Genomic DNA, 26228 nt, shown 5'->3' on the forward strand with positions numbered 1-26228 from the left:
CTGAGTTAAAGTTGTTATGGTGCAGTGTGTGGTTGCTGGAGAGAATATGCTTAAGGTTGGCAGGTTGTCTGTGGGCGAGGACTGGCCTGCCTCCCAAAGTCTGTGAAAGGGAGGGATCATTGTCCAGGATGGGTTGTAGAACAGTGATGATGCGTTGGAGAGGTTTAAGCTGAGGACTGTAGGTGATGGCCAGTGGAGTTCTGTTGGTTTCTTTCTTGGGCTTCTCTTGTACCAGGAGGCTTCTGGGTTCACATCTGGCTCTATTGATTTGTTTCCTTATTTCCTCATGCAGATATTGTAGTTTTGAGAATGCTCGGTGAAGATCTTGTAGGTGTTGGTCTCTGCCTGAGGGTTTGGAGCAAATGCGGTTGTACCTGCCTCTGGAATTCCATTACATGCGTCTGATGAAGTGGGTATTCATGCTCCTATACATCTGTTAGGCCATGTCTACATCTAAAATTTTGCAGCGCTGGTTGTTACAGCTGTATTAGTACAGCTGTATAGGGCCAGCGCTGCAGAGTGGCCACACTTACAGCAACCAGCGCTGCAAGTGGTGTTAGATGTGGCCACACTGCAGCGCTGTTGGGCGGCTTCAAGGGGGGTTCCGGGAACGCGAGAGCAAACCGGGAAAGGCGACCAGCTTCGCCGCGATTTGCTCTCGCGTTCCCGGAGCCACCCAGCAAACCGCAGGGAAGGAGACCTGCTTGCTCGGGGTTCCGGGAACGAGAGAGCAAACCGGGAAAGGAGACCAGCTTCGCCGCGGTTTGCTCTCGCGTTCCCGGAACCCCGAGCAAGCAGGTCTCCTTCCCTGCGGTTTGCAGGGTGGCTCCGGGAACGCGAGAGCAAACCGCGGCGAAGCTGGTCTCCTTTCCCGGTTTGCTCTCTCGTTCCCGGAGCCACCCTGCAAACCGCAGGGAAGGAGAACCGCTTGCTCGGCGGTTCGGGGAACGAGAGAGCAAACCGGGAAAGGAGACCAGCTTCGCCGCGGTTTGCTCTCGCGTTCCCGGAGCCACCCTGCAAACCGCAGGGAAGGAGACCTGCTTGCTCGGGGTTCCGGGAACGAGAGAGCAAGCCGGGGAAGGAGACCAGCTTCGCCGCGGTTTGCTCTCTCGTTCCCGGAACCCCGAGCAAGCAGGTCTCCTTCCCTGCGGTTTGCAGGGTGGCTCCGGGAACGCGAGAGCAAACCGCGGCGAAGCTGGTCTCCTTTCCTGGTTTGCTCTCTCGTTCCCCGAACCGCCGAGCAAGCGGTTCTCCTTCCCTGCGGTTTGCAGGGTGGCTCCGGGAACGAGAGAGCAAACCGCGGCGAAGCTGGTCTCCTTTCCCGGTTTGCTCTCTCGTTCCCCGAACCGCCGAGCAAGCGGTTCTCCTTCCCTGCGGTTTGCAGGGTGGCTCCGGGAACGAGAGAGCAAACCGGGAAAGGAGACCAGCTTTGCCGCGGTTTGCTCTCGCGTTCCCGGAGCCACCCTGCAAACCGCAGGGAAGGAGACCTGCTTGCTTGGGGTTCCGGGAACGAGAGAGCAAACCGGGAAAGGAGACCAGCTTGATTACCAGAGGCTTCCTCCTTCCACGGAGGTCAAGAAAAGCGCTGGTAAGTGTCTACATTGGATTACCAGCGCTGGATCACCAGCGCTGGATCCTCTACACCCGAGACAAAACGGGAGTACGGCCAGCGCTGCAAACAGGGAGTTGCAGCGCTGGTGATGCCCTGCAGATGTGTACACCTTCAAAGTTGCAGCGCTGTAACTCCCTCACCAGCGCTGCAACTTTCTGATGTAGACAAGCCCTTAGTCTTTAAGGTGCCACAGGACTCACCTGTTGCTTTTTACAGATCCAGACTAACACGGTTACCCCTCTGATACTCTTGAGAATGGGCACATCTTCTTAAGGTTCATTTTCACCGCACACTTCTTTTGGCTGTGTGTAGAATGCATACCTATCTAGCCCCCTAGTCTGGGTATAAACATCAGTGTAGCCAGTGAGACATTGCTTAGATGGGTGGAGTAAAGAAACTCCTGAAGGGTGCGGGTATATATGCAAGTACATATTCTATATACTCGTTACTTGCCCAAGCCTGTCTACATAGCTATATTTTGCAGTGTAGTGTCCTGCTGCCTCCCTGCTGCTGGAGCCTTGACCCTCCACAGGAAAAGACTCTCTCAACAGGGAAAGGCTCTGGCAGCTCCGTGCTCTTGGAGCCTTCCCCTTCTAAAGAATCTCACCTCCTCCCCCCAGTCAGAGGCTTTCCTCACCGTAGTGAAAGGTTCCAACAGTAGGGAGCTACTGAAGCTTTTCCTCACTGCCAGAGCCTTTCACCAACACATGCAGTTACAGGGCTTGGCTACACTGGAGAGTTACAGCGCTGGTGGTGGCTTTACAGTGCTGTAACTTACTCCCCGTCCACACTGGCAAGGCACATACAGCACTGTATCTCCCTGGCTACAGCGCTGATTGTATTCCACTTCGAGGAGAGGAATAAAGAGAACATCTCTGCTCTTGCAGCACTGGGGTGCCAGTGTAAACAGTGATTAATCTTACTATGCTGTAACTGACCTCCAGAACCTTCCCATAATGCTTTTAAGTAAAGATAACACTCTTTGTTTTGTTGTGATGCCTCTCTTTGTTTTGTGTGAACTCAGGGCTCCCGGAGCTGCTTATCTAAAAAACAAACACAGCTAATGTTTGCTTGAGCAGAGGCAGGCAGGGGGATGAATGTCCACAGCTAGTGTTTGCTTGAGGAGAGAAGTGACCTGGAAGGTGGGGGGGTCCGTTTTGGAGCAGCTGCTTATCTGATCTGTGAGGAAAAAAAACAAAGGCAGCTATTTGCATTTAGTGAATGAGAGGGGTGGGAAAAGGGGTCGGAACTTGCAAGGCAGGGAGCTGACACAGTGTCGGCTCCAAAAATCCACAGTCTCTCTCTCCCCCACACTTCCTGTCACACTCTACCCCACCCTCCTCTTTTGAAAAGCACATTGCAGCCACTTGAACGCTGGGAGAGCTGCCCATAATGCACCATTCCCAACACTGCAGCGCTTTCCCTACACAGCTGTACGAACACAGCTGTAACTCCCAGCGCTGTACAGCTGCAAGTGTAGCCAAACCCACAGCGTGGACACAGCAGGATTTTCATTGTGGCCTGTAGCTACATATATCCTACATGCTGCCACCAGTGAGATGTAGTGCAGACATAGTCTTAGATTGAGTAGGATACATCTCTCTATTTAGGGACGGGAGGTGAAGGAGATCAGATATTGCCTCAAAGATATAGGGGCCCAATTCATTGAGGAGAATTTGGCCTGAGGAAAAACTCATCACCATTTTCAGTGTAAGACTGTAGCACTATGGAAATTTTTTTTCTTTCCTATCCTCTTCTGTTTTATATGTCATTTTTGCCTGACAACTTTTATTTAAATGATTAACAAAAAATTAACAGTGTGGTCTGTTTGCTTGTGAGGTAGAACAGAGACTGGGGGGCTCAGAGAGAGTGTCCACCAGAGGCCCTTTAAATCTCAAACTGTCTGATTGGTCTTCCTGCCTATGTCACAGTTGGGGTGACCATACATCCCGAAAAAATCAGGACTGTCCCGATTTTGAGGAGTTTGTCCCGCATCCCGACCAGAGTACGATTGGGACACCATTTGTCCCGATATTTTGTTTCCTGGTCTTCGGCAGCGAGTGCTTCTGCCTTTGGTGGCAAGGTTTATTACCCCCGCTGAAATACCGCCGAAGATCGTCTCCGACTGAAAGGCTCTCTGTCGAATTGCCCCCGAACTCCTGGATGGGTGAATGTAAAAAAGAAAAAAGCGCCCCCCTGTGGCAGTCCCAATATTTTCTCCTTAACATCTGGTCACCCCAATGCCAGTGTAAGAGCAACCAGCTATTGAGGCGTAAGTTACACAAGATACTGAAACATTTATAACATTTTGATAGTGTTCAAGCTCTAAAACTGGTATTATAGTCAGGTGAGCTGTTGGAACTGCCATGCCAGAAGACAGGAAATAAACTGACTGGCACAGGAAGCAAATGAAGTTAACAAGGTTCTAACAGTAGACTTCTTTGACTCTTCTTGTCAAAGAAGGTTGTTTCCAGCCTGGAGTAACTGGAAGAAGAGAAGGAGTAAGTAATCAGTGTTCCCCCAATGGAATGAGAGGCAGAATGAATGTTTATTTTGATGTAGCTTTTTAGTGAATATTTTTATTATTATTTGCAGAAGAAAACAATACCAAAACAAATTACATGCTTGAGTAAAATATGCTGCCCGAGAGGAACAAATGGAACACTAATTTATACCGTATGTGAATGTAAATGTTTGTCAACAAAAATAAAGTGAATAAAAATATTCAATGCAAAAATAGAAATCGTCTTGAACCATAAAAATGAAATGTTGCATATCAGGGAACTTTGAATTTCAAATGAAATGTATTTGTATTAAACCCACTAAGAAAGAAACATTAGAGAAATAGGATACGATAAATAGGGTAAAATAAGCTGGGTGACTGGGCAACAAAATGGAAGATGAAATTAAAGGCTGATAAATGCAAAATAATGCACATTGGAAGACATAATCTCAACTATAGAAATAAAATGATGGGGTCTAAATTAGCTACTGGCACTCAAGAAAGAGATCTTGGAGTCACTGTGGATAGTGAAAACACTCTGAAAACATCCACTCAATGTGCAGTGGCAGTCAAAAAAGCTAACAATGTTGAGAATCATTAAGAAAGAGATAGATAATGAGACAGAAAATATCATATTGCCTCTATATAAATCCATGGTACACCCACATCCTGAATATTGAGTGCAGGTACGGTCGCCGCATCTCAAAAAAGATATATTGGAATTGGAAAAGGTTCAGAAAAGGGAAAAAAAAATTATTAGGGGTATGGAACAGCTGCCGTATGAGGAGAAATTAATAAAACTGGGACTTTTCAGCCTGGACAAGAGACGACTAAGGAGGGATATGATTGAGATCTATAAAATCATGACTGGTGTGGAGAAGTAAATAAGGAAGTGTTATTTACTCCTTCTCCTAACTCAAGAACTAGGGGTCACCTAATGAAATTAATAGGCAGCAGGTTTAAAACAAACAAAGGAAGTATTTTTTCACACAACACGGAACTCTTTGCCAGAGACTGTTGTGAAGACCAAGACTATAAGAGGGTTCAAAAAAGAACTAGATAAGTTAATGGAGGATAGATTCATCAATGGCTATTAACCGGGATAGTGTCCCTAGCCTCTGTTTGCCAGAAGCTGGGAATGGGCAACAGGGGATGGAACACTTGATGATTACGTGTTCTGTTCATTCCCTCTGGGGCACCTGGCATTGGCCACTGTTGGAAGACAGGATACTGGGCTAGATGGATCTTTGTTCTGACCCAGTAATGCCACTCTTATGTTCTTATTTATAAACAGTTTTAAAAATATCAACTGCCATGCCTATAAATAATGCTGGATATGCATTTTTTTTCCTTCTCAGATTTCAGAATCATTCTTAGTATCTTCATTAGAATCATAGAATATCAGGGTTGGAAGGGACCTCAGGAGGTCATCTAGTCCAACCCCCTGCTCAAAGCAGGACCAATCCCCAGACAGATTTTTACCCCAGTTCCCTAAATGGCCACCTCAAAGATTAAACTCACAACCCTGGGTTTAGCAGGCCAATGCTCAAACCACTGAGCTATCGACTCTCTGCCCCTTAGTCTGGATTGCTTTTGGTAGACATCACAGAAACAACATACACTGCAATATTCTTAGTCCACATTCATCCATGTAAATGACTGATATCAGTTCATGATTATGTTTTGCACATGATTTTACACTAGGTCCCAATTTTGGTTAATAGAAGTGCATCTCTGTCTCAATCATACAGCCTCACAATCCTTTCTGCATGCTATGGCTGTGCTCTGAGATGAATATGAAGATTTGTTCAAATGTTGGTGGATGGATGTTTCTCTCTAGATAGATTACATGATCTATTTTAACTCAGCCCCTCTAATTGCTTGTGTAATATGAGGCATGAATAGGAGCTAGTGCCAATCCCTTCTATATTTGCTCCCTTATACTTAACAGTGCAAAATAAAATTGGGGAAGGATATGAGTGGAAAATGGACATGTTTGAGGAAACATGGAATTAAACAAATTCCTTAGCATACTTCTGTAGCACTTAGCTACATCCTTTCTTTTTCAGCCTTATTTCCACTATTAGGCAAGAATAATTTGGCAGCCCACTGCAGCACACATTGTTGCCAGATTGGGTCCAATGTGCTCCCTGTTCTACTCATCATTTTATCTTGCACTTATATATACACAAAACTTCACATCTCTACTGTGCAGGACCAAGCTCTTTTTCTCTCTCTAAACAGACATTTAATGACTTTTATTCCCTGTGAGGTCAACTGCATAATTCAATTTTGTGAATCTTTTCAAAGGAGAACAAAATAAATTAGTTTTTTCATGCCGTCTTATTAACCTTCATTTGTAGTGTTTATGTTTACTAGTTCTAAAAGCATGTCTCTGGAGCCCTCATTACTATTGAGAGGTCCTTCAAAGACCACATTATACTTTATTTCATCCTTCTCTATAGTACTACTGTTGTTCAAATAAAAAGTCTCCATTACATATTAGAAAACAGATACTAAAAGTTACAATTTATAGCAGTCTTAATACTAGAAAAGGGTTATATACAAACAGGAGAAAAACAGAAAAAGAAGATAGGATCCAGACCTGAAAAAAACCCCATAAATTCCTAAGAAAACCCAACATTTACAGGTATGTTAATACACAAACACACTAAGTGTGTAAGTTAAGGCTGTCCTATCTTCAAAGAAACTACCGAACTCAGAGAACTGATAGGTAAGATCCCATGGGAAGCACATTTAAGGGAAAAAAATTCAGGAGACTTGGCAGCTTTTTAGAGAGACATCATTAAAGTCACAAGAGCAAACTATACCAATGCACAGAAAAGATAGGAAGCATGGTAAGAGATCATCCTGACTTACTCAGGCAATCTTCAATGACCTGAAACTCAAAATAGAGTCATACAAAAAGTGGAAACTAGGTCAAATTAAGAGAACAACACAAGCAGGCAGGAGCAAAATTAGAAAGGCCCAGGCACACAAGATTAAGCTAGCTAGAGACATGAAGGGTAACAAGAAAACATTTTAAAAATACTTTAGAAGCAAAAGGAAGTCCAAAGACAGGATAGGACCACTACTCAATGAGGGAAAGAAATTACAGAAAATAGAAACAGGGTCTCAGGACATTCTCATAAGTAAACTAGGGACATGTGGTCTCGATGAAATTGCAATAAGATGGGTGCACAACCGATTGAAAGACCGCACTCAAAGAGTAGTTATCCATGGTTTGTTGTCAAATTGGGAGGGCATATCTAGTGGGACCACACAGGGTTCAGTCCTGGGTCCAGTACTATTCAATATTTTCATTAATAACTGCAATAATGGAGAGTATGCTTATAAAATCTGCAGATGACACCAAACTGGGAGGGCTGCAAGCACTTTGAAAGATAGGTTTAAAATTCAAAATGAGCTTGACAAATTAAGAATTTGTCTGAATTGAACAAGATGGAATTCAATAAAGTAAAATGTGAAGTACGTCACTTAGGAAGGAAAAATCAAATGTGCAACTACAAAATGGAAATAACTGTCTAGGTGCTAGTACTGCTGAAAAGGATCTGGCTCTTGAAGTGGGACAAACTGAATATGCATCGTCAATGTGATGCAGTTGCAAAAAAGGCTAATACGATTCTGGGGTGTATTAACAGGAGGATTGTATGGAAGACACAGGAAGTAATTGTCCCACTCTACTCAGCATTGGTGAGGCCCTGCTGGAGTACTACGTCCAATTCTGAGCACCACAATTTAGGAAAGATGTGGGCAAATTGGAAAGAGTCCAGAGGAGAGCAACAAAAATGTCAAAAGGTTTAGAAAATCTGACCTATGTGGAAAGGTTAAAATAAATAGGCATGTTTAGTCTTGAGAAAAGAAGATTGAGGGGGGACCTGTTTTCAACTTTCAAATATGTTAAGGGTTGTTATAAAGAGGACAGTGATCAGTTGGTCTCCATGTCCACTGAAGGTAGGACAAGAAGTAATGGGCTTAATCTGCAGCAAGGGAGATTTAGGTTAGATATTAGGAAAATCTAACTATAAGGGTAGTTAAACTCTATAACAGGCTTCCAAGGGAGGTCGCAGAGTCCCCATCATTGGAAGTTTTAAAAACAGTTTGGACAAACACCAGTCAGGGATGGTCTAGCTTTACTTGGTCCTGCCACAGTGCAGGGGACTGGACTTGATGACTTTTCAAGGTCCCTTCCAGCCCAACATTTATTTGATTCTATGAACAGGCAGCCATGGCCAAAGTGTTAAACGCTTTTTTTGTTTCAGCTTTCACCAAAAAGGTTTGCAGTGATCAGATGACTAACATAGTGAACATCAGTATAAATGGAGTAGGATCTGAGGCTAACATAGGGAAAGAACAAGTTGAGAATTACTTAGACAACTTAAATGTCTTCAAGACAGCAGGACCTGATGAAATACATCCTAGAATACTTAAGGAACTGGCCGAAAAGATGTCTGAGTGATTAGCAATTATCTCAGAGAACAGGAGGATGGGAAAGATCCCAGAGGACTGGAAAAGGGCAAATATAGTACCTATCTACAAAAAAGGGAATAAGCACAACCCAGGAAATTATAGACCAGTCAGTTGAACTTTGATACCCAGAAAGATAATGAAGCAAATAAAAACATTGATTTGTAAGAAAGATAAGGTGATAAATAATAATCAACATGGATTTTTCAAGAACAAAGCATGTCAAACCAACCTAATATCCTTTGACAGGGTAAGAAGTCTTGTGAATAAGGGAGAAGCAATAGCCGTGATATATCTGAATGTTAGAAAGGCTTTTGACACAGTCAAAAATTGTTGTAAACTCCTCAAATGTAGTTAAAGGTCTAGATAGGGCCAACTTGTATCCAAATTCCACAATAAACTATTTCATTTGTAAATATTAAAAACACAGGATTTTTATATTATTACATATCTCTTGGTACATGTACTGGGATATACTGGCCCTTTAAGAATAGATGGGGCCAGACGACCCCATTTCCAGGAAGCTGAAACAAAGACCCAGGAAACGGCTTTGAAGAGAGGAAGCAGTCCTGGGGAATTAGAAGATGGATTGGGTGGCAGAGGACAGGACACCATACCTTTAGGGGACTAGGACCTCCGGAGCACTGTACTGTAGGGTGGGGAAAGGCTCTCTTCTCTTCCAGTCAATTTAGAAGCGCTCTCTAGAGGAGGGCAGCATATAGATAGCCTTCTCACTCAGAATAAGGGAGAAGATAGTAGAAGGAAGCTAGAGCCTGAAGGCTGAGCTCCAGAAAGAAACGGCTATGAGTGGTAACCCTGTGAAGAACAGATGCTGGCAGCAGAAGAGCTCTGTATGGGTGGCATAAGAGCCAGAAATAGCTGTGAACTCTTGGGCTGCATTGCTGAACTTTATTTTTGAGACATTAAGTACTATGTGGAACTGTTTGTGGTCATTAAACCAGCCACAAGTGGCGAATGGTTCTACACATAAGAAGGGTTGTGTAAAGCTCATAAAGGGCCCAGGAGTGAGAAAGCTGAGGGAGGGCACTCTAGGGGGAGCTGTGGCCGTGGGATGGCACTCAGTAAGTGGAAGCCCTGTTACACTGTGATTTCAAATTAGGAACAGCTCTCTCAATTGATTAATCTCAGTTCTTACCCACAACAAATAGTCACTTTGACCATTAAAAGAGATAAATTCCTGATTATTAATGAAAGTAGCTAAGGGAAAGAGCCTGACCGACAGGAGTTTAGAAAATTTATTCAAAGCTGCTAAGGTAATCTGGATGAACAGGTGATTTTTTTTATTATTATTTCTAGTGACCTAAATTTCATTTTAAACCAACAATTACTATGAATAGCTATGAACATCTGGGGTTCCAGTCTTGTTCAAGTTTTACCTAGTGTTTGGACTGTCTATTACAGGGGTTCTCAAACTAGGGGTCAGGACCCCTCAGGGGGTCGTGAGGTTATTATATGGGGGGTCATGAGGTGTCAGCCTCTACCTCAAACCCTGCTTTGCATCCAGCATTTATAATGGTGTTAAATATATTTAGAAGTGTTTTTAATTTATCAAGGGGTCGCACTCAGAGGCTTGCTATGTGAAAGGGGTCACCAGTAGAAAAGTTTGAGAATCACTGTCTATTGTTAACCCAGTTGATCACATCTTTTAATTGTGATGCATGATAATAAGACAAATTAGGGAAAGGTAGTCCACCCCACTTTGTAGGCTTATACAGAACTTAAGAACTCACCCTTTGCTTTTATGTATTACGTGAACTTTAACAGCCATCCGGCTATGTTTTTAATGTCATGATAAAGACCCAGTTGCAGAATCTTATCACTGATGAAGATGTACAACTCAGTAAACGTGCAGATTGATTTTTAGAGCCAGGCTGAACTTGCAGGGCTGGCAGTTAGGGGAAAAAAGTGTGAGAAAATGGCAGAAATTTAATATGAAGTTATTGACGGACAAACGTGGAACTCCAACAATATCATTTTTACAGGTTACTTTTCAGAGAAGAACTGCTCTTCAAGTGCTTTTCGTAGTGAATTGAAATGTTATCTGATTTCAACAACTTTAACTCTTCTGGGAAAATATATTCACAATAACTTTAGGCCAATGAACTTAATCTTCTTGTCCATCACTAGCCCACTGTTGACACTATATAAAATAATAACAAAAAAGGATTTTCAGAAATCAAACCAGTGATTTTGGATTTCTTTTATCACTTATTTTCTATATTAAAGTTTTAGATAAGGCATGTTTATCTAGAATGCAAAGAAATAGCTAAATAATAATGGAATTTCACATTTTAAATTACAATTTTTTAAACTTTTGCTTATTCTTGTTTTTTCTTTGCAAAGCAGAAGGTGCTAAATTGGATTGCTAAGAATTCTTGTGGGAATGTCTGAGAAATACATTAGAAAAGGTCTTGTGCATAAATATTTTGTTGGAAGACACATTTTATATTTCAGAGTTTAAATATGGTGTCCTACTAAAAAGAACTGTTACAATAGTTGTGCTGTTTCAGTAAAACTTGAACATTCTTGATGGCACTTGTCTCTAATGCGATAACTTTTAAAGACTGAGTCCAATCAATTCCATGATTTCAGAGAATATTGTAAGCATCAGTGGGAAGAACCCTATTGATTTTGGTGACAATTGAAAAGGAACAATGGAAAAGTCTGATATCCATACTTAGTGCTGCAGGCAGCGCATTCTGACATCACAGGTAATCCAGCCAAGTTATCACTCCCTCTCCCTCCAATTTATTTGCATACTTAAGTACCATTGGTTGAAATGAGTCAGTAAATTAAACAACAAGTTGGGGCTGAAGTAGTTTGACAGATTTGGGAGGGCACAGGAATTTCGGACTAGAATAGTGGGGGCTGCTTCAGATCAAGAGCTATATTGGCTGAATAGGAGTGAGGCTGGAGATTTGCATTTTGGCTCCATCCACTCTGTGCCTGGCTCAGACAAGATAATTTATCTTTGCTCAGTCAAAACTGTTTTAGATCATCTAAACAATACCAATGTGGTGCACTGGCAAGGGGAGAGATGATCAAGGCAAGAAATAGGGTTAAGGTTTAAGGTTAGGGTTACTGGAGGAAGTGAATAATGACAGCACTATGCTGTAAAACTGGTACAGGTATAGCAATAAAAACTGCATTCCTGTCTCTTCCGCCAGCTCAGCCATAAGCACCAAAGTAGGTGACTTTCTAGTATCTATGAAAGCTCAGAATTTAGGATCTACTGTCAATTACCCCTTCAGTTAAGGCACAATGCTACTCCAGCTGAAATATGTCAGAATTTAACCTATGCTTCAGAAATCATCAACTAATACTTTCGAGCCATCCAGTTACAACTCTGTCTTTGATCTTCCTTTAAGGAGGATGATAGAGAAGTTGCTGGCTGAACAACACCCCTTGTATCAGGACAGCATGGGATATTTTCAGGGGTGAAAGTAGGCCCATACTGCTAAGAAGTGGCCGCCGGCACCGGCCCATACACAGCCAACATTAAAGCGCTACAGTGGTAGCACTTTAAGGACCCTCCTTAAAGTGCTGCCATGACAAAGGACCAGAGGTGAAAGTAAGGCGGTAAGGAGTACCAGTGAAAAAGGTGCAATAATGTACCAGTAAATAAGTGGAGCATTCAGTACTGGCTTACTTTCACCTCTTTTGGCTGCATAACAAAAAGTTCAAACTCAAAGCTAATAAAAGCTTGGAAAGGGAAAACTCATTGTCACGTTTGTTGTTTCTTTCCCTCTCCTCCTCCACCCAAACTGTACAACGCGGCTAGGCTCCGCGTTCCCCCAACCCTCCCACTCAGCAGGGGCTGCAGAGGCTCCCCTCTAGCTTGTAGCAGGGGGACTGGCTGAGGGAGAAGCCTCCCCAGGTAGCCTGACCCCCCAGCCCTGCCCCTTCCACCCGAGACGCCACCCCTTCTAGAGGCAGGAGTTGGCCCCCATACCGGTAAGTGCTTAATGTTACTTTCACCCCGGGATATTTTTGACATCATGACATTTTTTTTAATTTGGTTCATGTCCTGACATTTTAGATTTAGATATAAAGAAGAAACTATTCTAGGCTATTGATGATTTGATAACTTCTAAAAATAAAAATGAGAACTGGTCAGAAACTTTTTGACACAGCTTTTTTTTCGGGGGGGGGGGGGGAGGAGGGATGGAAAATGCCAATATGTCAGAACTGTAACTTTTAGCAGGAAGTATCTGTTTTGATTAAAGTTTCATTAGTAAGATCAGGATAAGCACAACTAGAGAGAAAACAAGAGACAGAGATCCAACTCAGAATAGCTAATATCTTAATGTTTAAAGCACTCACCTAAGATGTGTGAAACCAAAGTTCAAGTCCCTGCACCAAATCAGGCAGAACAAGGATCTCCCACTTCTAAGGTAAGGGTTCTTAACACTGGCTATTAGTTCTTTTTCTTATTAGTCATGAAAAATTTCTGATGGTCTCTGTTTTATTCTAGTGGGGAAAAATTAATTTCAAAACTTCGAAATCTTTCATGAAATAGAATTCTTGTTTTCCAGTCAGCTCTAATTAAAACCCATCCAAAACCAAAATGATGCTCCGTAACATATCCTAACTCACAGACATGGGCATGGGCTGTCTTATTTTATGTTGTACAGTACAATAGTACCCCTAATCTTTATAAACAAACAGATTAATAATTTAAAAAAATACTCTAACCTCCCCATGAAACTCAGTTGACCCCAAAATCTGCATATACATACGACATTTGTAGTATGCCCTGAAGGTAAACCAATAAGGACTATTTCAAATCAATTTTGAGGGACCTTCATGGACAAAACTACACAAAAGCAGCTTCCAGGAGAGATCCAGCTTGAACACGTCTGCTCATTATAACTGCAGTTGTATTACCCAGGAAAAAAAGGGAGTCTCAAGGAAGCAGATGCAAAGCAAGTAAGATTATGTTAGCATCTCGTCTGAGTGAAGAATGTCAAATGGTTGTCCACCATGCAGATTATATTTTTGTTGCCATTTTCATGATGTTATTGACCCATCTGTGGATTGGTTTAGGATGAATCTATGTATTTCCTTCAGTTAAGTTTCAATCAGTGTTTATAACAATTAAATATAAGACACAAAGGCCTCCCTCAAGGTTCAGGTTTAATCAGCAGGACGTATACACAGTCCATTTGCTTGCCTCCTATCTTTCCCCAGTTCCCTGTCAACCTCCCAGTCCTGACTTTTTTGAGAGACGGGGGGTTCCTGGCCTCTTAGCCTGGGTTTCCAGGAAGATGTTTATTCCCTCATAGATGAAAAGGTAGTGGGGTGGAAGGAAAGCTGACAGGAAAGGCATTGCTATTTCCTATCCTGCCTCCTCATTAATGCAGGATATGGTAGGTGCCTTCCATCTCCCATCTGCTATGCTGAATCCTGGGCAGGCTTACCCCTCCTCCATAATACATGCAGTTTGGCTGCCGACACCACCTCTCTTGGCTGCCATGAGGGAATCCTATATTTCTACTGGTGACAATGTGAGTTTTGTCTGACTCAGGAGCCCTGAATAGGACATTCAAAAAAGAGTCATGTTTATTTTGGCTATGTGCAAAGAAAGGATGTATAATATCTGAGAAAATGAGATACTAATTTGCTGTCTGCTCAGTGTAAAGGACACTTTAATATAGCTCCAGGAAAAGAGCTGTCAGTTTCACCTTTTTATTTAACTATTTCTCCAGGAAAAACACAGAATACATTTTGCAAGGACACATCACTACACTATAAAAACAAACACTAAGCAACACAAGCATGAGATGTCATTTAAGAATGATGTAAATACTATAGAAATGTGAGAAGACAATAGTTTGCTAGACAAATGAAATGCTGTAATCAGTTTTAATTTAAAAAACCCTAATCTAAAACAGTATCATTCACTAAAAAGAACAGCTATTTATATTACCATAAATGTAAATATACAGAAGTTTCTGCTTACTGAAACATAGCACACATGTGATGTATTACTTTATTTTCTAATAAAATTCAAAGATGCATTAATTTTATTAGAAAATAGCAATTCTCTTTAAAAATCGCCATATCATATACATACTTAATGAACCAAATATAGATTCACTGATTTCTCTTTAGCCTAATTGTCACAAAGTGAGTATTCTGTTTAATTAGTATATATCCAGGATGTCTGAAAATTGTTTTCATTTATCAACAAAGAAAAAAAATCCTTGTATATTTGAATTTATATCTGAAATAAAACTAAGTGCAGCAAACTCTTAGTAAATAGCATCTAGGATAACTGCATAGGGGACATCATCTCCCTGTGTCTGTGCATGGAGGGATATCTGTGTTCATGGATAAGCTCATGCCTGTCTTTAATCTCCATCTTTTTCCTCCTGTAGCCAGTATTGCCAATACCAGGCCTTCAAAATTAATAAGAGCACCCTGTGAGCAAGTGTGCTGGTGCAACAGCACGCCGTTTGGTCAGATGGAGCGTTGCACTGAGTCTGCTCAATTTGGTGGGGTGGTCAGTCAGCTCCTCTTGCCTGAGTCTCTATGGCAGTCCCATTCTGGGCTATGAAGGTTGCTAGTTTCAGTCCCGCTGGGGTGTTTGGATTTTCCTCTTATACTTGGCAAAGTCAGCTGGTCCTGCTAGTCAGAGGATCTGGAAACCTCTTTGGTTTTTAAGTCTCCGAGTGGTCTGTAGGGGAACTCAAATTTCTGTAGAGTTCTCCAGCCTGTAGATCTGATTGTGCCTTCTCTTGGTAATGTCTCTGGGCAGCTACTCAGCAGCCTGCTGGCATGAGTTTCCTTCTCCAGCCTGCTTGCTCGTCTGGCAGCCACCTTATCCCTCTGCTTCTCAGCTCTTTTATTCTCCGAGCTGTTGTGAGGTTACCAGTCAGTACTGGCTGGTAGTTCCTCCCCTTAACCATTGTTTGCCAGGCCAGCATGGGGCCTATACACCCTATGACACACACACACACACCCCCAAAAAATCACAAGAATAGCTTAAAATCATTACATTTCTTTTTGCATGTCTTCCCATTACTTTCATCTTTAGGAAAAAGATGCCAGCTCCTGAAGTGCATGTGAGGTCAATTTTCAACCTTAACCCCACTCTGTATCGCTCTCTCACACACACAGGCCTCTTGATTCACTGTTCAGAGAGGACTCCACTTACCCTCTCAATTCATAGTATGTGGGAAGCATCTGTTCTCTCCCTCCTATCTATACTGGATATGCAGTTGCGCCACTTAGATTCTCTGTCTATGATCCTTCACAGTCCCCTGTTCACATTTACATTCACATTTTGACTCCTCCTCCTCTGCTCACACATCCACATCATTCCTAAATTCTGCCACTTCTTTCTCAACAGCTCCAGAATCTGTTCTTTTCTGTTTCCCAACACCGCAAAATCTCTTATTCACATTGTCTTTTCATCCTGTCTGAATTACTGCAACTTCCCAGGCTCTGGCCTCCCAGTCTATACAAAATGCTGCCGCTAAACTCATCTTCCTTGCCAATCAAGTTAATCATGTAACTCCCCTTTTTAAATTCCTCCATTGGCTTCCCATAAGATAGCATATCAAATTTAAGCTTCTTGCTATCACCTTCAAAGTTCTACATAACTCCGTCCCTCATCGGTTATCCTCCCTTGTCAAGGTTTGTATTGCCTATGTCCTCTGGGCTCCGCCACATCTCTCACCTTTGTCTGGTTATTTGTCACATTTCACAGAATCACCTCTGTACCTTCTTTCATGCAACCCCCTATGCATGATATGACCTCCCTGAGCTCATTTGCAAAGTCGTTTTTATGTCAGATGGATTGCAATATGAAAATACACATTCTGGAGATCAAGAGCAGTGTACCAGTCTTTCAGGTGTAGGGTTGGGATGATTATTGCTAAATTCCATTCTGAACTTCCCCCTTTTGATGTAAATGGTCAGTGCCCTGAGATGATAGGCTAAAGTCCTCTCTTTTTCTTGGGGATAAGGAAATACCTCAAGTAAATTCCTTTCCTTTTCAGATGGTGTGGTCCCTCCACTATTGCACTGGGAGCTAGAAATGATTGTATTCTCTGTTCAAATCTGCTGTTGTGAAAGGTGCTCCTGAACTGGGGGGTGGGGGAGAAGTGAAGATAGAGGGTGAAATAGGGAGTGATATTGCATTGTATAACCCACTACACAAACTCTTGTATCTTTGGTCTATTATTGTAATCCAGAAGTCGTGGAAGTGAGACAGTCCATCCTCAATGGGAGGAGATAGGTTAGAAATATCTGAAGTAACTGGTAAACTCCTTCCAGGCACTGAGTCAATTTTGTTGCCTGGAAGATGAGGGAGGCAGGGGCAATGATATGTCAGTTAATGATGGGCTTCTTCCAGAGAATTTTTGCAGCTCCCTGAGAAGTTGTGTGAACCTGAACTGATGACACACAAGCTGCTTTTGGTACATTTGAAGTGTTTGCATTTTGGGGCTGGTGTGTATACTCAATGAGCATTGCCCTAGAAGATCATGGAATAAATTACAACTCTCAAAGGGCAAGTCCTCTGTAGCCATTTGTAATTCTCTAGGGATATCACAGAAGGAGAACCAAGCGTATCTGTGCATTAGTATAGCTGTTGCCGTCAATTTAGATGCCGTATCAGCTGCTTACAGAGCAGTCTGCAATTATGTTTTCACTACCAGCTGCCCTTTAAGATGGATGGAAACTCCTCTTTAGAGTTTATAAATAAATTTTTGCTTTGTATTACAGTGTATGAAATCATACCTGGCTAATACCTCTCAGTAATTAGAAATCTCCAACTGCAGCCTAGAAATGGAACAACATTTTCTGCCAAAAAGGAATCTTTTAGGTTCCTTATGCTTAGAGTAGATCCTAGCTGAGTCTGGCAAGATCTCATTTGCAGTTGTAGCTACAAGAGATCCCAGTATTGGGTAAGTATAAGGTTACACAGACCCAGTGGATAGTACCCAGTAATGTCTGTCTGCACATTTCAAAGTGCGACCCAGTGAAGCTGGCATCTGCCACAATATTTTAGCAAAATCTAAAAGAGAGCTAGACATTTTAGTATCAAGTGTGCAAGATGTCCAATAATCTATGTGGCCTGTCCTGAACTTCATCCACGGGGCTCCTGAGTGTCAAGGCTTGTAATCATCAGGAGTAGAAGTTGAAATTTCTGGAACCATTGCTTCATCTTGAGATGAAAACATTGCGCAGAGATGGACAGTTATGTCTCCCGCAAGTCTCGTCTAGAGGAGAAACCTCCTGAGATGGTTCTGGCTGTTATGGTGGATATAACTCCATTTTCAGTTGTTCAGGAAACAGAGATCTGAGTCTTGTACAGGTAGTTGAGACAGGTCTTCAGTGCTGAGGTTATCCCGAAAGCATCCAGAAATTCCAGGTATACTGGAATGTATAAGATGCTAAAGGCCAAGGAAGTGAATACCAGTGGTCAGGGTCCCTTTATGAGCTCCTTCCATAATAATAATAGGAGCCTCTCTTAGATGCTTTCCAGAAAGCCCAGACAACTAGGATCTTGTAGAAGGCTCTCCACTGTCCCACAAAGCTTATGAGGTAAATGAATACCTCCTCACTGAATGGCAGTTCTGTTCCCACTGGTGTAGTGGGAATTTGCATGGGACATACTTTAGTTAGTACCAGTGCAGTAGATGGTACTAGACCTAGAAATAAAGGTGGTGCCAACAGGAATAGTTTTGTGGAAGAAAGAAGCAGAGAGTCTGGTACTGATGAAATGATAAGTTCTTTGGTAGCAAGACATGGTCTTGGTGACAAAAACAGTTTAAGATGGAAGCAATACAAAGGGAACAGGCATGAGAGCAGGTGGTGCCACAATATACGATCTTGGCAGCATCAAGATACACCAGTCATCAGTACTAATGTTGCCAGTACTAGGGTAGTCAGTGCTGGAGGCTTGGTCATGAGATCCCAAAATGGCCGATATGGTACTAAGTAAAATATGAGATAAGTCCAAGTCCCAGTCAGCCCAAGCAGGACCAGAATGGGTGCTCAAGACCCCCCCCCCCCTTTTTTTTTTTTTTTTTTTTTTTTTTTTTAAGTTTAGAGGCACTATTTACATCAAAAAGCCTTGACATTTTCTGAGGCCTAGATACCACACTTGGAGAGCGTGATCTGTGCCTCTTCTCCTTCCTGTTACCTCTGTCTCCTGATAACTTTCTCAAAGCAGAAGACTTGATGGCTATTTCAATGGTCTAAGAAGATAAAGCTGCAGGAGCCGTCCTGGAAGACCATTCATCCTTTTTAGCTTCCAAAGTTGAAAGGCCAGAGTCCAAATGTGGACAAATGTGGATGGACTGTTCAAATAAATGCTGTGAGGTGAGATTCTCTAGCTCTGAGGTATCCTCGAGAATGCTCTCCAAATGTCACACCAGTCAAGGAGAAACATCCTGTCTGAACTTCATTCAGCAGCATGACTGCTTCTCAAGACAGGTGATGTTTGAATCACATGGATTTATGGTCAGTCATGGTGCACAGACTGCTAGCAAGTACCTCCCATAAAGAAAAAAATGAAAATAAGCTCCCAAGTGGAATTCTAAACAGAAACTATCAAAAAAACTACACCAAACCTCTTACCACTAACTAAAAACTACATAAGTAGGAGCATGAATAGAATGCCTTGTGTGTTTGTACCCTAGTGGAGCGGCAGGAAGCAGGGGAGCTGGTGTCAGTACTGATCTCTTTGAGATGATGGGGCCCTTATGCATGGTTGGTTCAGTGCCATATATTACCATAAGTACCAGATGACGCTGCACACCAAGAGACTTTTCAGAGCAAGGAGCACTAAAAGTCTTTTTAGTCAGTGCAGGAAGCTCAGTAAAGGAGGGTCTTGGAGCCTCAACTATACCCATACCAGGATACAATGTCTCCTTGCTAACAGATTTCTGATGCAATTTATACCTTTTCTTCAAAGCCTCTCTGTCAGGAGGCTTATGTCTCATCTTTTTTCAGGACTCTGAGCTCCTCTCTGGAGATGCCCCATGTTTCTTGCCCCTTAGAGTGGAGTGATGGAAGTTGAAGGGGTGCGCTAGACTAGTCAAAGCTGCTGAACAGACAGGGCAGTCAGGCCCCAAGTTGGAGGAGGTCTCAGAGAATGCTCCATGAGAAGCAACTTAAGTCTGTCCTCCTTCAGTTTCCTGGATTTGCTTCCAAATCCAATGCAGATCTTGCACATTGATGGGATATTTATCTCCCCCAGATATTGGAGACAACTAGAATGAATGTTGTTGAGGGGTAAATACTTTCTATGGGTCAGGCAGCATTTAAGACCAAGGGTTTGGGGCATAATCATCAAGAAAAAAAAACACACCTCAAACAAAGGAAAAAGCTCTAAGTGAGGTGGGAAGCCTGACCTCAAAAAAAAATGAGGGGACCCTCTAAAAAACAAAAGAAACAACAACAAAAAAAGTGTGTAGGTAAGTTCAAAAGTAAAATAAAGTTAATAAAAAATACCATAAAAATAAAAGATTAAGGCACGGACAGCTGGCTAAGACTAGGGGTACACTAATCCATGGACACTCCAGAGTTCCCTTTCAGGCAATGGGCAGCTGAGAAAGCAGGTCTGTCCTGCCCTCAGATCAGAGCAAGGGGGTCTAGAGAGCCCAGGTAGCACAGACCATGCAGATATCGCTACCAAAAATCTCTCACTTGAGGTGCACATGCACACCTGAAGTGAAGCACTCATAGGAATAATTACGAAAAGAAGAACGAAGGTTGATAGTGGCCTGCAAAATATACAAACTCACGTATTGCTATATAGCTGCAAAAATAGACCAATGTGATTTTCAGATGCCTGCATACACTAAGGCAACACATTGGAGCAGGCAGATAAGAGTTCACTGCAACCACACCTAGATTATCGTGTTCTGTTCTGGACACCACATTAATAGAAAAAAAATTGGAATAAGTATAAAAAAGCTACACAATTGATGATAGAGCTAGAGGGATTAATTTATGAGGAAAAACTAAAAGAACCAAATACTTACTATACATTGGCTAAGCAATAGCTAAGAGCAAGAAGGAGACAGAAAAACATAACTATCCCAAATAATGAAAGATCTCAACACTAAGGCCCCAGCTCAGGAAAACCACTTCGAGACATTCTTAACTTTAAACACATGCTTAAGACCATCCTTATTTAACAAAGCATGTAAGTACACACTGACATCCTACTGACTTCAATGGGACTTAAGTACGTGCTTAAGTGCTTTGCTGAATAGATGTCATTTTAAGCAAGTGCCTAAAGTTAACTATGTGCTTAAGTAGTTTTGCTGAATTAATATCCTAGAAGGGAACAGAATTATTCCATGTTATACATAGAAATATAAGCAGAAGTAATGGGATAAAATTAAGAGAGAGAAAGTTAGGTCTGACTATCAAGAAAAATTGATCAACAATGAAAAGTATGAGGCAAGTCACCTGGAATTTTAAAACTAAATTTGACAAAATACTAGAACCTGTTTACTCCTGGGAACAAGACTGCATTGGAAGAAAACAGATCTAAAAGGTCCTTTCCATTTCTAATGTCTATGGCTCTATAATTATTTAAAGACAGTTCTCAGCGCAAGATAACATCAGTGTCATACACAATCTCCAAAACACTCATGACAAAATTCTGATTTATTTACATATATGAGAAAAAAAACCTTGGACACTATTTTAAATATAGGGCACAACTCTTGCACCCAATTACCTATTCCCCCAAATCAGTTCAATTTACACTGTAGATCTTGCACAGGTTCAGCAGCTGAAATGAATTCTAGGGTGGGGCTTTCAAATCAAGGGTGTCATCAGAGTTTAACATACAACTTCCCAGCAAGAAAAACACTGCTAAATTGCTTATGGTCCTTGCCCAGTACTCTTTAGAGGGGCTGTGAAAGAATCTTCAGGAAGACTAGAATAGAGGTGAAAAGTAATACTTGTTTTGCAATTACTTTACACTGATTCAAGGGGGAAAAACAAAAAAGGAAAAGATCTGGCTATTAATTTTAGGAATATTTTCCTTATTAACCTTTCACATAAATTAATTTGAATATTTAATAATTTAAATTATGATTTTACATGATTATATTAACGATTATTACTACTTTATATACCTCTGATAAATGTCTTGATGATCTTATTCAAGGAATAAATCCTAGAAGCAATGCATTTTTTTAATGTAGCTCTTTTGATTTAAGCAAAATAAAACGGATAAAAACAGGCAGAAGAGTTCATTTAGCAGACCTATACTAAATCAGTCCTTCATTATATTTGAGGAAAGGCACAGCTGTGACTTGACTTTTCATGTTTTTTCCAAGACTAACAGTCACTTACCTGCTGCTGCACTGGTACTTGCTGTACTACCTGCGTGGGCACTGCTGCTTGACCAGCCACAGATGTCTGTAAAGTCACTGTTGAACCTGTGTCCGACACAGTCTCTGATGTCTGCATCGTGGTCTCTGAATAAAATAAAAATGTAAAATCAAGTTTACCACATGAACTTTTTTGCTTGTTGTCACTTATACTTATGCTAATCTTAAAAGAGTAACATTTGCCCAAATTCCAGTCTAGGGATTAGCTAAAAGATTTTCCCCCCTGCCATCACATGGCTATGTGCACATTTCTTCCGCCAGCCCCCCAGCTGCTGTATCCTAAAATATAAGAAAATCTGTATGTAGTGTTATACAGGTTATTGCTCTACTTATGGCCTGCTGCACAGAGAACTGAGTACTTCAAGCTTTAGATGCCAACAATAAGTAATTTTTCCTAATTTACCTATCAGCCTGCTTTATAACAGTGTACGTTAGTTCAGTAGCAAGGTGCTTTTGAACCTATTTACCACTGTGAAGTAAAGAACTTTTAGAGAAATTAACCTGATTCTTCTCCACTTGACATGGGATAAATTGGTTTCAACTCCATGAAAGTCATTGGAAGTTATGCCATGGTAAAACTTATTTGAGAGGATAATCAACCCCTTTATCTTTGCATAACAGTTAAATCTGGACACTTGAAGCTATCTATACAGTGGACAATATAATTAGCCCTAGAAACTGTATTTTGTATTTCATTTTTATTTAGCCAGTATTAAACATGCCTTCTTATAAAGCCTCCAATAACCACTGTATTGAACTGAACACTTCAAACACAATTCATATTGACTGTCCTTAATTCTAGAGAACTATAAGTCATTTCTACAAAAAGGCATTTTAAATTATGGTGTATCCCATATAGCCAGTTTTCAGAAAGTACTGGCATAAAATGAGCAAAGTATATTGAAAAAGTTCAATTAGTAAAATATGTAATAACAGAAATATTTTTTTTAAAACTTTTTTTCTTTCTGAAGAGTCACCGTGTGGAAGGCATTTTCCCCCCTAAAAATGCAGGCTCAAAAACTTACAAATTTAAATATTTTGGGGCATCGTCTGCTCTCACTTATGCCCCAAATATCTCTATTATTTAATAATCTTAATGAACAAAGATGTATCTGACTTATTTGTAGTCTATTATTCAAGCAGGAAATCAATCATGAAGGAACAAATGTGGAGACTTAGAAATGAGTCAGTCCTTAGTCTGTAGCTGATTCAGGTAATTTCTTAAAGCCAGTTATTTCTTGTTTCAGAAAAGATATAGTATAAACCAGGGGTCGGCAACCTTTCAGAAGTGGTGTGCCAAGTCTTCATTTATTTACGTTAATTTAAAGTTTTGCGTGACAGTAATACAATTTAACGTTTTTAGAGGATCTCTTTCTATAAGTCTATAATATTTAACTAACAATGTTGTATATAAAGTAAATAAAGTTTTTAAAATGTTTAAGAAACTTCATTTAAAATTTAATTAAAATGCAGAGTGCCTCCCCTCACCTCCCCCAGATCAGTGGCCAGGACCCGGGCAGTGTGAGTGCCATTGAAAATCAGCTCGCGTGCCGCCTTTGAGACACGTGCCATAGGTTGCCTACCCCTGGTATAAACAAACAAACTCTATAGGCAAATGCAAAATTATACATCTAGGAACAAAAAATGCAGGCCATACCTATTAAATGGGGGTCTCTATCCAGGAAAGTATTGACTCTAATAAAGAATTTATGGGTCAGAGTGGACAAGCAACTCAAGGTGAGCTCCCAGTGCAATACTAAAGAAAAAAGGGCTAATGTGATCCATGGATGTGTAAACCGGGGAGTAATAGGTAGAAGTAGGGAAGTGATTTTACTTCTGCATATAGCATTGGTGAGACCAATGCTGGAATAGTGCATACAGTTCTGGTGTCCACATTTTCAAAAGGATTTTGAAAAATTTGAGAGGTTGCAGAAAAAAGCTACAGAAATGATTCAGGGGCTGAAGAAAATGCCTTACAGTGCAAGACTTAATAGCTCAATCTGTTTAACTGATCAGAAAGAAGACCAAGAGAAGACTTCACTACAGCATATAAGTATCTTCATAGGGAGAAAATACCAGATACTAAAGGGCTCTTTAATCTAGTAGATAAAGTCAGAACAAGAAGCTGAAGCTAGAAAAATTCAAATTAGAAATAAGGCTTTTTTTTTTTTTAATAGTGAGTGGGATTAACCAATGGAACAAACTACCAAGGGAAGTGGTGGATTCTCCATGTCTTGACATCTTCAAATCCATACTAGATGTGTCTCTGGAAGACATACTTGAGTCAAAACACAAGTTCCTGGACTCAGTACAGGATAACTGGGTGAAATTTAATGACCTGTGATATACCAAAGGTCAGACTAGAACATCTAACAGTCCCCTCTGGCCATAAACTCTAGAATCTATAACTAAAGTACTGTGACTGAGAAAAGGAATACTAGTATCATCACCTATAAATAAAATACTTCCTTCACAAATCCAGACTGTAGGATCTTCACATATGATTTCAAGCACACACACACACTGACCTACCATGGCCAAATGTTCTAGAGAAGATTGCAATGGGCCTGCATCGTCAGTTTTCCTCTGCCTGCACAAAATCATATGAACATGATGAAGTGAGGAATAAGGGAAGGCAGAAGCAGTACAATTGGAAAAATCTTTAGAATCTTCTATATTATCTTCCTCCAAAACTGGGATTACTCATATAAGTATTGCTCAGTCTGAATAAGGGCTCAAGAATCTGGACATTAGTTGGGTATCGCTACTGCTTACTAACTGCCTACACTGGGTGCTGAAGAGACAACTTTGTGAATGGGAAAGGAAGGTTACACAAGTGACGCATTATTCAGCACCACTCAGCATGGCTAAGGGCCCAGTATAGAGACAGACTGCCCTCCTGAAGCAGGCATCTAGCACTTCTCTAGACTTAATGTGGGTTTGGGTGGCTCCGCCCCATTGCACCCATGAGAGATGTTAGGATTGGAGGGAGGAACTTAAGAGGGAGACACTCATGTCAGTTGATGGCAAACCAGGGAGCAGAGCTGACCTTCAGTCCTCAGCTCCTTGAAAGAGGGCTAACTGCAAGAAGGAACTTCCCAGATGACTGTTGACCAAAAGCCCCTCCCTGAAGGAAAGGAGGGCCAGAGGCTGACTCTCCCAGAGAGAAAACTATTCACCTCTATTACAAGTGATCTCAGTTTAGGGCCACAGACAAATGAATGCCCTCTGAAAGAAGACAGCCTTAACCCAATTAAGGATCATTCATTTGTGTTAATTCCTCTTATTTCTCTTCATTAACTGCCCTGGAAGGGGAGAGACTTTAAAATGACCTGGCCAGAGGGCCATGTAACAGGAAGAGGGAGACCACCACAGCCTCAGAGTGACCTGTGAGTTACGGAATAAGGAGAGAGATACTAAGCAACAGCTGGCCACAAAGAGGTACCTGTGGTGAGACAAACCCTTCATACCTACTGAGAACATATGGATAGCCTTTTATCTCATTTCCTTTATTACACAAGGCGAAAGAGAAACAGCATACAGGAAACCTTTATCCCAACATGACAGAAATGCATTTGATACAGATACCAATCCCTTCGTGCTTTTCTACAAAATGTCCATCACTTCAAATTTTCTGGAAGAATGTCTGTCTTCAAGTGACAGAAATCTTGTCATGTGACATTCAACTCTTAAAAGAGTGGGATTTTTACAGATTTACAATTTTGTATGGCTCACTGAGCAGACAAAGTTCTCAATACAAAATCTGGTAAACACACACAAGAAGTTTTAAGAAATATTATTTCAAAAATGACAAAAAGCATCAAAGACAATGGGAAGACTATTTCTGTAACCCAGTGTTGCTGGCAGAGAGGAACTGAGGACAGAGGGATGTGTGCACACCACCTAACAATAACCTTATTTCTTTCTTCTCTAGCCAGAAATCACCTCTTTCCTGGCTGGTACAGAGAAATGAGATTATACTTTATATAATTCTCTTTCCCCAAATCAGTTTGGGGCACTTACTTTTCCACCCCACCTCCTAAGGACCACATACTGGATTATTTTCCACATGTCTGAATCAAGCAAATTATCTCATTAAATAATGTACATAAAATAGCACACATACAGCTGCTTGGAAGCTGAACCTGAAACCTTGGAACCTGAAATTTAGGCAGGCAGATGTAATGGAAATTTGGAGAGAACATACGAATTACCAACACTATTGATAAAAAAG

At 41.3% G+C, this 26228-nt stretch overlaps 1 protein-coding gene across 3 annotated transcripts in view; it reads right to left on the reverse strand.

Moving 5' to 3' along the window:
- RFX3 (regulatory factor X3) overlaps positions 1-26228 on the reverse strand; it is a 126197-nt gene that overhangs the window by 90038 nt on the left and 9931 nt on the right. For 2 of the 3 annotated variants that reach the window (XM_030566806.1, XM_030566804.1), the window contains exons 1-2: positions 24527-24587; positions 21957-22081 (exon numbers count right to left, since the gene is read on the reverse strand). In XM_030566806.1, the coding sequence (XP_030422666.1) occupies positions 21957-22073 (117 nt within the window). In that variant the 5' untranslated portion in view covers positions 22074-22081; positions 24527-24587. Of the gene's footprint in view, positions 1-21956; positions 22082-24526; positions 24588-26228 lie in introns of those variants that run through there. The other variant, XM_030566805.1, reaches the window with a different exon arrangement.

This window comes from Gopherus evgoodei, chromosome 6 (assembly GCF_007399415.2).
Source record: "Gopherus evgoodei ecotype Sinaloan lineage chromosome 6, rGopEvg1_v1.p, whole genome shotgun sequence".
NCBI classification, from domain to species: Eukaryota; Metazoa; Chordata; order Testudines; family Testudinidae; genus Gopherus; species Gopherus evgoodei.